Source organism: Trichechus manatus, unplaced genomic scaffold (assembly GCF_000243295.1).
Source record: "Trichechus manatus latirostris isolate Lorelei unplaced genomic scaffold, TriManLat1.0 scaffold00031, whole genome shotgun sequence".
Classification (NCBI taxonomy): Eukaryota; Metazoa; Chordata; class Mammalia; order Sirenia; family Trichechidae; genus Trichechus; species Trichechus manatus.
In genome coordinates this window covers 7,487,850-7,503,887 of record NW_004443967.1, presented here as the reverse complement: position 1 = coordinate 7,503,887, position 16,038 = coordinate 7,487,850, and the positions used below count along the sequence as shown (strand labels likewise).

The 16,038-nt window shown below is 40.4% G+C and overlaps 1 protein-coding gene across 3 annotated transcripts in view; it reads left to right on the top strand.

The window, feature by feature from the left end:
• The window catches only part of SHTN1 (shootin 1), a 99,067-nt gene that overhangs the window by 13,995 nt on the left and 69,034 nt on the right, over positions 1 to 16,038 (top strand). For 2 of the 3 annotated variants that reach the window (XM_004374878.3, XM_023729986.1), the window contains exons 2-3: positions 4,241 to 4,293; positions 13,343 to 13,403. In XM_004374878.3, coding sequence (XP_004374935.2) covers positions 4,241 to 4,293; positions 13,343 to 13,403 — 114 coding nt within the window. Of the gene's footprint in view, positions 1 to 4,240; positions 4,294 to 13,342; positions 13,404 to 16,038 lie in introns of those variants that run through there. The other variant, XM_023729984.1, reaches the window with a different exon arrangement.

The following is a 16,038-nucleotide window of genomic DNA, read 5'->3' as shown; positions in this document are numbered from 1 at the left end:
GGGTCTCTGAGCAGAGAAGCTCCTAGTCCGGGGGAACACCGAAGAGAAGAAGGCTGACAGAGAGAAGAAGCCTTCCCCTGGAGCTGACTCCCTGAATTTGGACTTTCAGCCTACTTTGACTGTGAGGAAATAAACTTCTCTTCGTTAAAACCATCCACTTGTGGTATTTCTGTTATAGCAGCACTAGATGACTGAGACAGAGATGTATAGTTATTACTCCTATTTTCCAGATGAGGAAACAGATTAACTAATTTACCCAAAGGCCCTAGCCAGTAAGTGCTGGGACTGGGCTTATTGCTGCTACTTCCGTTGCGGTCAAGACGATTCCGACTCATAGAGATCCTATAGGACAGACCAGAACTACCCCATAGGGTTTCCAAGGGGTGGCTAGTGGATTTGAACTGCTGAGCTTTTGGTTTGCAGCCATAGCTCTTAACCACTCTTAGGCTGCACTTTTTAATTACTGTGCCATGTGGCCTGACAGTGCAGGGAAACATATACTTGTAAACCTGAGAGATGAAGTCTTCTCAAGGTGTGGCTATCTTTCATGTGGCAGAGAATTGGCTAATTCACCTTTCCTTTAGCATTGGTTAATTTAGGGCTTGGAGGATCTCTCTTCTCAAATCATTTGAGCTGTGCAAGCTCACTGTTTTGTTTTTTTTTTTTAATTGTGAGCCAGTTCTGAAGCAATAAGAATTCTTTCTCTGTGGCTCTTTAGCATTCTTCCCGCCCCCCCACAAAAAGTAGCCAAATAAATAGGTCACATCAGTTTTTGCCAGTTTTACTGAGGATGGGGTTATATAAGTATTCACTATGATATATATGTATATATTTTAAATTAATGTTTAGGGCAGTGAGTTTGGTTTTTTAATTTCAAAGAAATAAAAATCTAAGTAAATCTTCCACCCCCTTTCTTTCCTTTTATGCCCAACCCCTAAATAGCCCCTTCCGGCTACCAAGAGGTTGAATTCTTCTATACTTCTTTCTCCTTTCCCTGTACCTGGCTTTATTTATTTATTTATTTTAAAGTTGCATATAATCACAAGAAAGCGTATTTTCTGTGGGTTCCATTAAGATATGAAAGGTGAAGGGTTCTTAATTAATGCTTTTCATAAACACCTGGTAATCAGGAGTTTACAATATTTCATCTGGATTCTACCGGCAATATAATAGAAGAATAGTATTTATGTTTAAAAAAAAAAAAAGCCCTTCAAAGCTGTTATCTGATATTTTAAATAGGGGAAAAAAAAAAAAAACCTTAATGTCAATATGACATCATGGTTTTATAAGCCTTGATTGTTTATTTTTTTCTGTCTGTAAAGTAGGTCACCAAGAATAGAGTGTTAAATCACTCCGTTTGTTGTTAGTCTTTCAATAAAATGTTTATGTATTTGTTTTTTGAAACAGCATCAGATATCGTAGTAAGATTCGGAACCGCTGACCGCTCCAATGGTTTCAGTGCGTGTCTTCAGGATCTCTTACTGCTTGTTTCTTTCTGTTTAAAAGCGGGAGGGGGACATTTTGGTGATTTTTTTTTCAATCAAAGACAATCTCTCTTACTCAGTGGTTGGGGTGGGGGGCTGGAGGGGGTGCTGGTGAGGAGCTGGTGTGCAGAGGGCTTTATTTGTTGCCAATGAAATCTTTTCCATTGAAGATGTAATTATTTTCAAAAGTGCTGTATCTTTACATGTCTACACTCAGCTATTTTATGAGCTGTCTGATTTTAAAGGATTCCTTTGGAATGTGGCTTCAATAAAAATGATCCATTAATTCTTATTTAAATGGTCATGGGGTGCGAATGCAACTTCTGGGCACTGGTGGTAGAATTCCAAAAATACTTGTTAATTTGTAGTGGATTTTAAGATTTTGGTCTTACCATCACAGTAGCTATTCTGAATTCTTTGACTCAGTATTGGAGGAAACCAGACATGTACTTTACCATGTTAATTGTCTATTTCTGGGGTGTTCTCGATTTCAGTGGTTAGAATCATATATTTCTAGAATATATGTTGTCTTAGTCATCTAGTGCTGCTCCAACAGAAATACTACAGGTGGATGGTTTTAGCAAAGAGAAGTTTATTTTCTCACAGTCCAGTGGGCTAGAAGTCCAAATTCAGGGTGTCAGCTCCAGGGGAAGGCTTTCTGTCTCTGCCGGCTCTGGAGGAAGGTCCTCGTCATCATCAGTCTTCCCCCGGACTAGGAGCTTCTCTTCACAGGAACCTTGGGTCCAAAGGATGCACTCTGTTCCCGTTGCTTCTTTCTTGGTGGTATGATGTCCCCAATTCTCTGCTTGCTTCCCTTTCCTTTTATCTCTTACAAGAGATAAAAGGTGGTGCAGGCCACACCCCAAGGAAACTCCCTTTACATTGGATTAGGGATGTGACCTGAGTAAGGGTGGTGTTACAATTCCACTCTAATCCTCTTTAACGTAAAATTACAATCACAAAATGGAAGACAACCACACAACCCTGGGAATCATGGCCTAGCCAAATTGATACACACATTTTTGGGGGGACACAGTTCAATCCATGACATTCCACCCTTTGGCCCCCAAAAAATCACATCCTTGCACAATGCAAAACGTATTCATCTCATAATATCATAGCAAAAGTCTTAACTCCAAGTCCAAAATCTAAAAATTCCTCTTTATCTGTGAAATCTAGAATATAAGCTATCTGCTTCCAAAGGTACAATGGCAGTACAGGCACAAGCTAGACATTTCATTACAAATGGGAGAAACTAGAGGAAAAGAAGTGATAACAGGCACCAAGCAAGTCAGCAGAACACATTAAAGGCTTTGAAAATAAAACTGTTCTCTGAGACAGTTTACACAATAGCCCTGCCCTCCAGACTCTAGGTATTGGCCGCAGTCTCTGGATTCTGAGTGGAGGCCCTTTGGCCCTGGGCTTCAGCTTCGCCTTCCAGGCCCACTGGGACAGCAACTCTGCTCCCTCGGCTTTAGGCGCACCATTCTCCTACTCCATCGGAGTGACAACTCCACCCTTAGAAACACCAGAGGCCATGGCTCCACCCTCTGAAACCCCTGAGGTCATGGCCACACCTTTTGAGACTGAGGCAGCTTGGCTCTTGTGTTCCTTGTCTCTTCAGCTTCTGCTTCCTGTGGCCTCTTGGCCCTCAATCCCAAAATAGAGGACAAGCACACAACCCTGGGAATCATGGCCTAGCCAAATTGATACACACATTTTTGGGGGGACACAATTCAATCCGTGACATATGTATATGGCTACTGGTTTCAGATTTTTTATGTCTATTTTCAGTTTATTATAGGAACAAGAAGCACTGTTTTTCTTTTTTAGAAAATCTGAGCTTTTTGTGGATGAATCCCGCCTAAATTTAAATAAATAAAGTTATGAAAATCCAACATGATGATTCATTGGCTCTCTGGTGCCAGTCAAGGTACTGGGCCAGAGAGTAGGCAGCAGTCCTGCTAGGCTTACCTGCGATGGTCCGCTCCATCGGTAATCCTAGATCATTCTCCTCCTTCCCACCTAAGTTACGGAAAATTTCTCCTTCTCAACTGTGAGGAGATCTAAAAACCGTGCTTTAGCTCAAAAGTGAATGTGGGGGTTTCGGTTACTTTTCTTGTAATAGAGATTTTTAAGTAGAAAACTGCTGGATTTTTTTTGCACATAGTTGAAAATATTTCCAAAACAATTCACATACTTACCCAACTTAGTGGAATGAGTCTGGCAGGTCACTGGTCATGGCTTGGTGAATGATGATCTTGAAGTGCCTGAAAATAGTTGTTCTGAGCTGAATGCTCAGAGCATACACTTGTTGCTCTGTGGATAAAGCAAACGTGTAACAGTGAGGTGGCTGAGTAAGCCTACTTTATTTTCTGATGGCTGGTTTTCAAAATAAACCTTTGTAGCACCACAGGGCAATAGTGCTGGAAGGAATGTCGGGGAACACTCACCTGTCTCTTTTTAGAGGACCAAGTGCTGAGCATTGAACAGGAGAAGTGACATGTCATAGATTACTTATCCTGAGTCCTAGGTCTCCCTAATGACCTAGGAAGAGCTGGAATTCAGCTTAGTGGGCTCATATCTGCTATGATCTTTTTCTTCCTCACTCTTAAAAGCAGAAGCCCTTCCCTTGTGGCCTCTTCTCTACTCTACTCCCAGTCTAGTCAGTAGACAATAGGGGTTGGTAGGGTTCTGAGGTTTTCCTACAGTAAACTTTCGATAATGTTATAATGTTGCTTTCCCTTTTCTTTTAGCAATAGGCGAATATGAAGACCTTAGAGCAGAGAACCAGAAAACAAAGGAGAAGGTTTGTACTTTACCCTTTTTTTCATTTCTTATATGTGTAAAAGCCTAGCCGGCACAGTGCATTGTTCTGCCACCAATTTCAATGAAATGTGAATGAGGGTTTTTTTCCCCCCGTTTTCTCTTGCATGTGTGGTTCAAGCTAGTATCAACCCCAGGTTCCAGATGGTAAAGAATAGGAGGCAGACCACAGTGGCACAGCTCTGAGAGATTAACCACATGGCTAAATGCACAAGGCACCAGGCCAAGCAACTCAAGTCCCCAAGAATTGTACTTTTTTCCTCACAGTCAGATTTGGTATTCTGGTGATGGAATTGAAGGCCTGCGACATTTAGCCTTAGGACTTAGACGCTGGATTCTAGAGAGATCTCTGTTTAGTCACTGGTGTTTAGCCCACATGCCTCCATAAATCTTTTGTATGTTTGCTTCCTCTGTCTCTATGAGTAATATACTGGAAGTTAATGTTTTCAGGGACTCTGGTTCTTTTGTTTTTCAGCTGCTAAATAATTGAATTCTACTTCCTTTACAGATTGTATGTTTTTTTGCCTCTGAAAATGTTCATTTAAGCTTTGTGAATGTTTGTGTGTTTATATATGTGTGTGTGTATTTTCTTTTTTTACCCCCTGCAAATTCAGGGAGGGCACAAATGGAAGGGCTATAAATATAGGGATCCTAAGTTGAAAAAAGGAGTCCCTGGGTGGCACAAATAGTTAAGCACTTGGCTGCTAACCGAAAGGTTGATGGTTTGAATCCACCCAAAGGCGCCTCGGAAGAAGGCCCTGGCGATAGATTTCTGAAAGGTCACAGCCATTGAAAACCCTGTGGAGCACAGTTCTACTCTGAGACACACAGTGTTGCCATGAGTCAGAATTGACTCACTGGCAGCTGGTTTATTTTTTTATTTTAAGATGGAAAAAAGTGTTGTCGTTGTTAGGTTCTCTTGAGTCGATTTTGACTCATAGTAGCCCTGTGTGACAGATAGAACTGCCACATACGGTTTCCAAAGCTATAAATCTTTACAGAAGCAGACTGCCACATCTCTCTCCTGTTAAGCTGCTGGCAGGTTCGAACTGCTAACCTTTTGGTTAACAGCCGAGCGCTTAACCACTGTGCCACCAGGGCTGCTGGTGGTTATTAAAGAAGAAGGTGATCATCACTGCTGTAAATTATGAAGCCTCATCTTTAAAATTTCAGAGTAAGAGCTGTAATGAAAATTATCAGTGAGCTAAATATTTATAAAACTGGTGGCATATTTGTTGTATTTATTTGATTCTTAAGAGTCATTTTGCTTTTGGACACATGTTAATTTGTCACTTAGGTGGCTGTGGTATGGCTGGTGATATGTGTGGTAACTCTTCTAGTTCAAAGCAGAGTATAGTGGCTCTTTAGATCACTGTTTCTCAGCTAGTTTGTAAGGCTTCTTTGCTCTGTTGTAAATAGATCCTTGGTGTTCTGTGAAATCTTGAGTGTCCGCCCTTCCCTTCATGAGGGGATTCAGGGAATGGTAGGTGGAGGTGATGGGAATATCCATGGTAGAAGGTGGTTGTTGTATGCATCTAGAATGTCATAGAAAATACTTTGACGTTTCTAAGTCCATAACCACCAAAAATCACATACACCCTGAGAATGTGAACAGGGTGGGAGGTTGTGGTTGGATCCTGGGTCCTTAAGGCCCGTAATCAAAATAAAACTAATGAGCAATGTTTAGGCCTGATAGCTTGGGCCTCTTTCCTTAAAATACTCTACCATCTTCCAGCTCTCAGAAGGAGAAAGAGGCTGAGAAGTTATTAGCCAATTGCGTCTCTTCCATAGCAGTTCTTAGACTAAGAGGGGAAGAGCAAAGCAAGTTGGAGGGGTTAATTCAAGAAAACTCTTTGACTTAGCCTAGAAGATGTGAGAAGGGAAAGCAAACAAGCGTATCTTTATATGATGGAGAAAGAAGTATATAGAAGAAAAGGAATAACATAATAAAAAGAGTAAAATTTTTTGTGTTCTTTTTTCTCCTTTAATCTGTACTAACTTGTAGACCTAGGGAGTGCCCTATACATAGTAGGTGCTCTGTAAATACCCATTATTGGTGGTGATGATGATCATTTAGCTGAGAGAGTCTTTCTGTAGTGACTTTTTAAGTGAACGATCTGTTTTAAAAATGGAATTATAGGTAAAATGCATTTGGTAAAAGAAAGATTATAAATTACCTCAGCCCATTAACTGTTTACATGTTTCTCCAGATAGAGTATGGCTTAATACTTTTGCAACAGTCATATGCCTTATTTATCTGCTTCTGTTCTAATTCTTTAAAAATAACTATTAACAGAAATGGGAAGAAAAGAAGTGAAAGCAATATGGAATGCTGTGTGATTGGGTAAAACCAAATAGAGTGTTTTTTTTTTTTAAGTTCACGGCATTCTGTTTATCTTCTGTTAAAAGAACTAACAAGCTTATTACTGCAGATTTTTCCCCAGAAGGGGGGCTGTATTACAAAGGAGGGAAGTGTATAATAAGAGCCTTTTATACAGCATAGAGTGTGTAAGAGCAGCTTTCGTTCTGGGGGTGGTAAATGGAGGCCCAGTTTTCACTGGCGAAGTGCTTTCTCGTGCCTGGCTGGGTGAGCTGTGTCCCAGTCTACATCAGCACATGCGCGTGGCCGTCCTTGCCACGTGGTGCCAAGACAGTTTGGTGAAATTCACCAGGGCTGGAAATCTAAAGTAAGACTCTTTTTGCCACAGTTACTTTGATGTGGGAAAATTTTATACAAATGGAGGGAGCAAAAAAATACATTCAAGATATTTCTTACTTCCACATGTCCTCATGGAGTCTAACTATCTTTGTTGCCAGGCGGTGAACCTTATCAGTGGGAGAGGCGGTGGATGGATTGCTCTGGGTAGATCAGTCTCTGCCCTGTTTGGAATCTCAGCTTGCTGCTCTCCAGGGCAGGTGGTTGTGTAAGACGCTAGTTATTATGAAGTGACTATGGGCATGTGCTGTCCCAACAGCCCGGTGTCAGCCATATTTCACAGATAAGGGAACAGGCCCACGGGGCTTAAATGACTTTCCCCAGGTTGTACAGATAGTTAGTGGCAGAGTGTAGATTCAAATATGGGTCTTTTGACCACAAATGTTCGTTTTGAAGAGGTAGATTTATGGGAGCTTATCAGTTCTCTTTTTCCCCACAGAGGCCCTGGCTTTATTCTCAGTTATTTTTTGTTAGCTCATGAATTTTTCATAGCAAATTATCAGACTCTACTTTTCTAGGGAACCCTGGTGGCGCAGTGGTTAAGTGCTTGGCTGTTATCTGAAAGGTTGGCAGTTCGAACTCATCGGCTATTCCACGGGAGAAAGATATGGCAGTCTGCTTCTGTAAAGATTTAAAGCTTGGAAACCCCATGGGGGCAGTTCTGCTCTGTCCTGTAGGGTTGCTATGAGTCAGAATCAACTGGATGGCGTCGGTTAAGAGGGATATACTTTTCTGAATTATTTATCTTTTGTATACATCAGTTTGTATTTAAGAACTGAAAGTTAACTATAAAGTCCATCTTATGTCAGAAAAATTCGTATGTGTATTGTTTATATACGTGTGTGTGTGTATGTGTGTGTGTGTGTGTGTGTGTGTTGTTGTTGTTGTGTGCCATCAAGTTGATTCCAACTCATAGCGACCCTAAAGGACAGAGTAGAACTACCCTATAGGGTTTCTTAGGCTGTAATCTTTATGGGAGCAGATGTCCAGGTCCTTTCTCCTGTGGAGCTGCTGGTAGGTTTGAACCACCGACTTTTTGGTTAGCCACTGAATGCTTAACCATTCCGCCTTCAGGGCTCCTTATGCATCTGTGTCTATCTATAGGGTCGCTTGAATTGGATTCGACTCGACGGCAGTAGGTTTGGTTTTTTTTGGATACGTATACATACCCCGGTGGCGTAGTAGTTAAGTGCTGTGGCTACTAACCAAAAGGTTGGCAGTTCAAATCCACCAGGTGCTCCTTGGAAACCTTATGGGGCAGTTCTACCCAGTCCTCTAGGGTCACAATGAGTCAGAATTGACTCGATGGCAACAGGTTTTTTTTCTTTTTTTTAAAATATATAATTTATTTATATATATATATATAATGCATTCTAGGGCTCGATGGGTAGGAGATATTTTTGGGGGTGGGGTGTAGGCCATTTTTTAAATTGATCTTTTCCTTTGCAGTTCTCCCTTTTTAACAAAAATGGAATGTTAACCATTTTGTGGTTTTTAATCAGTGACTTTGAGGATGGAATCAGAGTCTGTTTAAGTTTATAAGGAAAACTATTTTGAAGGGAAAACTTTTTGTTGAATGCCTTCTGAGTACCAGGAGTATAGAGAAAAATATATGAAGGTCCTACTCCGGGAAAGCCCACTCTAATGAGGGACACAGGCAAGTTAACAAATGACGGTGATACATTGTGAATGAGTGCCTAGAGCTGGGGATGAAGTGGAAAAGGACAAAAAGACACGGTTCCCACTCTTTTCCATGAGGCAAACTCTTTATAACCTTCATTGCCTGGCTTAAATGTCACTTTTTTTTTTTCTTTCATAGTTTTCTCTGATTCTCTCACAAGCAGAATTAGCTGCTTGCTTCTTTTTAATAGTGGGAGAAAAATGTGGCAGTCAGCTTCCATAAAAATTACAGCCTTGGGAAGCCTGTGGGGCAGTTCAGCTCTCTCCTATAGGGTTGCTATGAGTCGGAATCAACTTGATGGCAACAGGTTTGGTTTGGTCTCTTTTTAATAAAAACATCCGCCCATTTCTTATGCACCTATCACATTTTAAACCAAAATTTATTATTATCAAAATATTGAATAGGGTGCAAGTAAACGGTGTCCATTGGATTAAAATGTAAATACTTGAGGGTTTGTTTTTTTTTCTTTGAAAACTGACATCAGGATAAGTGGGGATTATCGAAAGAGTGCTACTTTCTGTTATTTTATTTATTTATTGTTGCCTGGTTGCTAAATGGCATTATGAACAGTATGTTAAAATGGAAGACTCTATCACACTGAAGTCAACAAGCCTTCTGAGTCTGTATCCCTGTGGTATGGAAAAATAGAGTACTGTCTATTTTGAAATCAGCCAAATGCGTGTCAACACTTGAGGGCATTCTCTTAGGACTCACCCAGGACCTTTGTCATAATTGTTTGGGGTTTATTTCCCTATATGGGAGGGAAAAGACTCATTGAATGTTGAGTGGAATAGCTTTCCCATTTCTCAGAGCAGCAGGGTGTGTGTGTGTATGTGTGTGGTATGCATTAAAAACAGAAGGAAATCTGTATAATAGAAGAGTGTCTGCCTTCAGGTAATAAGTATTTACGTTTAATATTATATTCTGAGATTGAGTTTTGAAATGAATCAGTGTTTAAGTGGCTGATTAGAAGTCGTTTGGGTGAGCGGCTGTAACGGTGCATCCATCAGGAAGCACTGTCAGGTTGCCAGGAACAATGAATGAAAAGGGAACGAGGCAGACCCTTTCCAAGACTTCGGTTTCAAGAAGCAAGATATATGATATTGTTTGCATCTTGGCTTATTTTGTCTATTGTTAAAATTTCTTCTCCTTGTGTAATTTTCAGAGGTGAAGGTCCCAAAGTATTTTATTTAAAAGAAATTCATAAAGAAGCCACTTTGAAGAACAAGACATGCATCCATTATGCTAACTGTTCATGCATAATACATCCACATACATGCCGTTTCTTTGAGACAGAGAGTGGCAAGTGGTTGTGCCAGAGAAAAAGTAATTACTTAGCAGTTTGAAAGTGAAAATGAGTCTCTTATTAACAGCAATCTATCCAGAAACAAAGAGCAAGGATCTCTGTTCGGATGACATGTGTTTTCATCTAACACACAATACCTAGAATTTGGAGAATGCTGCAAGACAGCTTTGGGGGGCAGCTACTACTTCTTTATCACCCCTGAAAATTGAAGGGAAAGGACTTTGAATTGGAAGAAAGAACACCAAAAAGAGAAAGAGAGTGAAAGGAATGCCATCCCAGTGGGAATGATTTAATTTCTTGTATTCTTTAAGGAGAAGTGTGTAGAAATCCAGAAAGCACTGTTGAGTCCCAGCCATACTTACCCAGGTGGAAAAATAGGAGTATCGATTATTATTAAAAATGATTTGATGGTTTTCTCATTGCATCACCAAGGATTCTAACACAGGTAAATTACGCCCAGTTCTGATGCTGTGCATGTTTAGATTTTTTAAAATATTGTAACTGGACGTAAACGGGATGAAAAGTACTTGGAGAAAAGTAGAAGTGGTGTGGGGTTGAGCTGACCTCCTCAGACTTAGTGTTATAGTCTGTGCTGTATGTCAAGAGTGCAGTATTTTTCTCATTATAGCAAGTGTCCTTATAATTGCTTCTTTCATCGTTGATCTTTCTTAGTAGATCATAAGTTTGTGAGCACATTGTCTGTTATGTTCCTCATTGCTTTACCCCCACTGCCTAACATAGTGCCCGGCAGGTGTAGGTCCTCTATAAATAATTTGTTCAATGCTGGAAGGAGGGAAAAAGACATTCTGTGGCATAGGAAGACCAATGATAATGGTAGATACTTGCTTAGAAGTAATTCCACCACCTGTAAGGTACTTGCCTGTAGACAGATGGTCTTCTCTCTTGGTGTTGTGTGTGTGCAGTACAGGTATGTTTTTTGGACCCCAAACTGGCCTTTCAGTAGGCTGCCAGCCCGCCACTGCATCTGTGTACCAGGGAGATAAAAATGAATTTTATATTAGTGGAAGTAGACACAATTCAGAAGGTTAGTTTTGGGGTTTTTTCGACCAAATATTCATAGATCACTCTGTAAAATATAAAGATGTCTTGGTGTCTACATCAGTTATCTGTACTTCTGCTGAGCCCTGCTAAGCAGACATTTTAGTGTTAATTGTAGTTGGATGATATGTGGAGAAAAAAGAACTGAGCTACCCATTTTTTAGAGGGGAAGAGGGAAGATGCCAGTTCACAGTGGAAAGATTTCCCTCCACAAATCAATCAGCCAGTGCATTGATACGCTGGTTTAGTTTCAGAAGCCAGGTACCTGCCTGGATGAAGCGCGAGGAGGAGATCTGGAAAACAGCCAGGGCTTCTAATATTAAGGGTTTTCAAAACCAGCAAGGTCATCCTCCAGTCAATTCACCACTTCATAAAGAGCCAACACAGAGACTCTAGAGTAGGTGTAATACCATCCAGCTTGCTTCAGCCAGCCAGCACTTGTGTTGCTGGGTTCTACCCCAGCCTTGAGCCAGAGAGAATCACTGGGCATCATAATTAAGTGATGTGAACCCAGGCACATCTGTTGCTATTGCAAGGTCCTCATGAGCAATTCTAACACAGAAAGAAGCAGTTTCTACAAATGGTGCAGCTGCGTAGGCAGGGTAGAGGAAGGGGAGGGTGGATGAGGGGCTTCTGTGGAGCATAAAGATAGGACATTCTTCCAAAAAGGCCCAGAATCCTTGCTAACATTTCTTCTTGCTATCGGGAGAATGAGAGAGAGGTTACAAGATATTTTTCTGGGTTCACCTAAAAAAATAAAATAAGTGGGTGTTTGGAGTCCTGCTTAGTAAATACATACGTACTTCATGTTTTGTTCAGCTCCGGTTTGAGATAAGTAAGCCACGTTTGCGGCATGTGTTGATTCCGTCCCCCAACGCACAGCCCTTTCAGTATCCATAGCAGATGGTCAATTCTGTGACTGCCAGTTCTGTCATAATGTGGTTGCAGAAAATAGAAAGCAAAGCAACATGAAGACCCTGGTAGAACACAGCTGGGTTTGGGAGACAGTCTGTGAATCTGTTGGTGATGACTACGGCATTAGCCTGAAAGTACGTAGCTGAGTTATAGAAACGAGTTACCTACGTGTTGTGATGACCTAAAGCCTGCCTACCTAGGCCTTATGAGCAGAGAGCATAGACATAAAGTCTGTCTTCTGGGCGACTGGTGGAGATTACCTAAAACTGTCATGAGCTGATGATGACCAGCAATTGGTGGCAGCATTGGTGGTTTTTACGTGATGTTAACTGGTAGCCTTTTTCAGACCTGAGTAGAGATTGACCTGAAACAGGCGTCTCTGTTTAGTGTTCTCATCATGCAAAGTCTCAGTGAAAACTCTATTTGAAATAAGTCAGAACTGAATTATCCTCGAATTCCTCCCGGTGGTACTTGGAGAAGCAGATAGAAGGACACAAGTAGCATTAAGTCAGGAGCGACACTCCCAACTGTTAGATGAAGACAGATTTTCATAGGGCATCTTACACCATCAGAAATGCCAGATTACAAAACATGAAATTAATTTGAAAGTGAAATACCAGATGGATCTCGTTTGCAGTCATGACTCAGGAGTTTAAGTCTAGTCAGAAAGAGTATATTAGGCTCCTTTTTGTGCCTTAGACTCTACTGTGCATTGTTTGGGGTGAGGTGGTGGCCTGGCAGGGATGGTGGGGAAGTTAAAACCAACAGAAGCCAAGTTCTAGAAAACAAGAGCAACAGTCCTGAAACAGGCGGCCAGCACTGTCATAGAAATCAAGTGCTATACTGTCTGGTAGTCAAATTGGGTGAGAGCAAAGGTCTGCGAAAGCTTATTTGAGAGTCCAGAGTGCTGGCGTTTAGAATTGTAAACACCAAAAAACAAACAAAAAAACACTAAATGCAATTTATCTGGTAAATTGGAACTAGAGACTGTATTAGACAGGATTATTTTTTCAGAGGATAGAGTTCCACAAGGAAACTTTAATGCAAGAATATGCCTTCTTTATGAAATGGCCCTTGGCCCAGCCTGACCCATTTTGTGGGCGGTCTGAGTCAGGGGGATCATTATTTTAGAAGGTCCGAGAAAATTCGCTGGACGTAAAGGTACAGATACCATGCTGGTTGAGCAGTACAGTTAACCATGTGACTGTTGTTTTGTTTTATTTTTTTAAGTTTTTAATTTTGCTTTGTTTTCAGAAAATTGCTGTTGTTTGTAAGCTTGGTATTGCTTGCCTTTCCAAAGTTAAAATTTATGATACAAATTTAACATTTCCTTTTTTTTTTTTTCCTCATTTCAGTGTGACAAAATTAGGCAAGAACGAGATGAAGCTGTTAAAAAACTGGAAGAATTTCAGAAGAGTACGTAAGCATTTCAGTGGAATTATTGTAACACACGTAATTGTGTATTGGGATTATGTTTAGTGACTGATGCTTTGGGCATCTGATCAAGAAAGCAAGAGTTGTCTTCCTGTTTGCCCATGAAATGCCTGGCATTACTGTGATTTTTAAAGAAATACTAATGAGCATTGTTTTATGTGTATAAAAGATAGTTTGTACTTGTTATAAAATTTTTTTTACTACACAGAAAAGTTAGAGGAGAACAAAAATTACTTTTTACCTTGACTCCTTGAGAAAAACAAGTTAGCATTTTATAGTAGTATATCCTTCCTGGTCTTTTTTCTGAGTAATATATGTATCTAAGGAGCCGTGGGGACAACAGTGGTTAAAGTGCTCGGCTGCTAACTGAAAGGTTGGTGGTTCGAACCCACCAGCTGTTCTTTGGTAGAAAGATGTGGCAGTCTGTCTCTGTAAAGATTTACAGCCTTGGAAACCCTAGGAGGCAGTTCTACTCTGTCCTAGAGGGTCACCATGAGTTGGAATCAGCTTGATGGCAGTGGGTTTGGTAGTGGGTTTATATGTATGTAGAAAAAAATGCATTTAGTTTATAACCTACTTTTTCCAGTAAACAGTATATTGTGGTCATCTGTGCCTGTCAGTAAAAATGTACATCAGTTTTAATCATCGCCCATAGTATTCCATTATATGATAGTACCATCATCATTTCTTCAGATATGCCTTCAATGATAGACGGATTATTTCTGGTTTTTAGTTATTATAAATAATGCCATGGCAAGTATTCTTATATATTATCTTTACAGTGGTCTGATTAGTTCCTTAGGTTAATGCATAGAAATGGAATTATGGGTTCAGAGAACTTTTACGTTTTTAAGAGTTGGAATGTCTGAAATTGCCTTCTCGCTGAGGAAAATTATATTCCCACAAAAGCTTATAGGTGGCTAACTTCCCAAAATCTTTTCTGAATGTTTGCTGTGTGATTTTTTTATGTGGTATAAATCTGTTATTACTTTATCCCCCAAGATAGAGCACAGCTGATCGCTCTCAGAAGGATCAGATGGACGGATGTCATGGGAAAAGGGCCAGGCCTTATTAGTAGGGAGAGCACCTTCTCTCGGAAGCAAGGCCTTTCTCCATCATTCTCCAGATGCTGTAGCAGTCGGGCAGTTTGATTATATCATAATCTGTTGACTGGGTAAACTACACGACAGAACATTTTGTCCTTGTTGAAGGAAAGAGCCGTAAAAAATGCAGCATTATAGTTAAATTTCAATAGGCCAGTTTATTTTTCAGCATCTGACTATACAAAGAAAAATTAAAGGGAACGTTGTTGGTCCTACCTATCTTTGGAGGTCAGTATGCTACGATAGAAATACCTCTTATTTGTGAATTTATGAATTGCAATTGCATAGGGCTTTCTCCCTCCCTCATGCAGGATTAATGGAATGTTCTTACATTTGTGTTGACACCGAGTCTTGTCTGCTACCAATATGCTTGAATTATTCATAGCCAATTGGTGTCCTTTGTGCAATGGGAATAATTCAAGTTCTTATGCTTAGACTTATCATCAGATATTTTGGTCCAGGTAGGTAGTAGGGATTTTGCCTCTTGCATTATGCAAAAATGAAGCAACTTCTCCCCAAATCAACCTATCTTTGGTGTAACATGTAAACTCTGCTTTCATCTACCATTTCTCTTCTCCTTTTCTTTGTCTCTTATTCTCAATACTTCTGATAGCTTAAAAAATTTACATTTTTCCTTATGAGCAACTCTAATTAAAGCCTGAAAGGATCAGTTGAAAGGTTAGTACAGCAATCTCAATTGTCATAGTCACTTAATTTTTATCTTTACTAAGTTTGCTTAATTGAAATTCGAATGGCAGGAGAACAGAATGCTAACCCTTTATTCAGTCTCAAAAGAGCAGAAAATAGGGAATAAGAAGACTTCTGAAATATTTGTTAAAAAGCTGTATCTGAGTTAAATGGTTCACAGCTTTGGAACAGAGGTTAGGATTTCAGATTTGGAAGGAAATGAGGCTGTATTTCCAGAGAAGAGCACCTCTGGCGTGAATTCATGTAGCCCTGAGCAAGTTTCTGTATTACTAAAATCGGGATTAACAGCCCTTCCTCATTGGATGGCCAAGGATTAAATGAGATCCATGTAAAAAGTGCCTACCACAGTGCCTGGCGCATAGTAAGTGCTCAGTAAATGTTAGTTGCTGCTTCTGCCATCTCATCTATGGAACCACCCTGTGTCTAACTGTCCTTCAGTGTTAAAAGAGTTCCTGTCATTTGCCTTTAGTGAGTTTGTATCATCCACCTTTAAGTAGATGCCAGTCTTCACATTTGGACAGTTCTGGAGGAAAGTGTTCTTTTGTGCTGATGTGAGATCTGCTTCCTGTAATTTTTATCTACTAGGATTGCTATGAGTTGGAATCGACTTGCAGGCATTAGGGATGGGTATGGTATGAGTGGGCCTAGTTCTTGATCTGTAGGAAGAGCGGCTGAATAAGGCTCCAGGAAAAGCTTTGTTAGGCCATAGGGCCCTCCTCCCTAGCTCTGCATGTGCTCCCCATATTTCCATGCCATTCTTGATTCTCTCCCAGCTCTTCCTGAGCCTTTCTCCTGGTCTTTCTGCA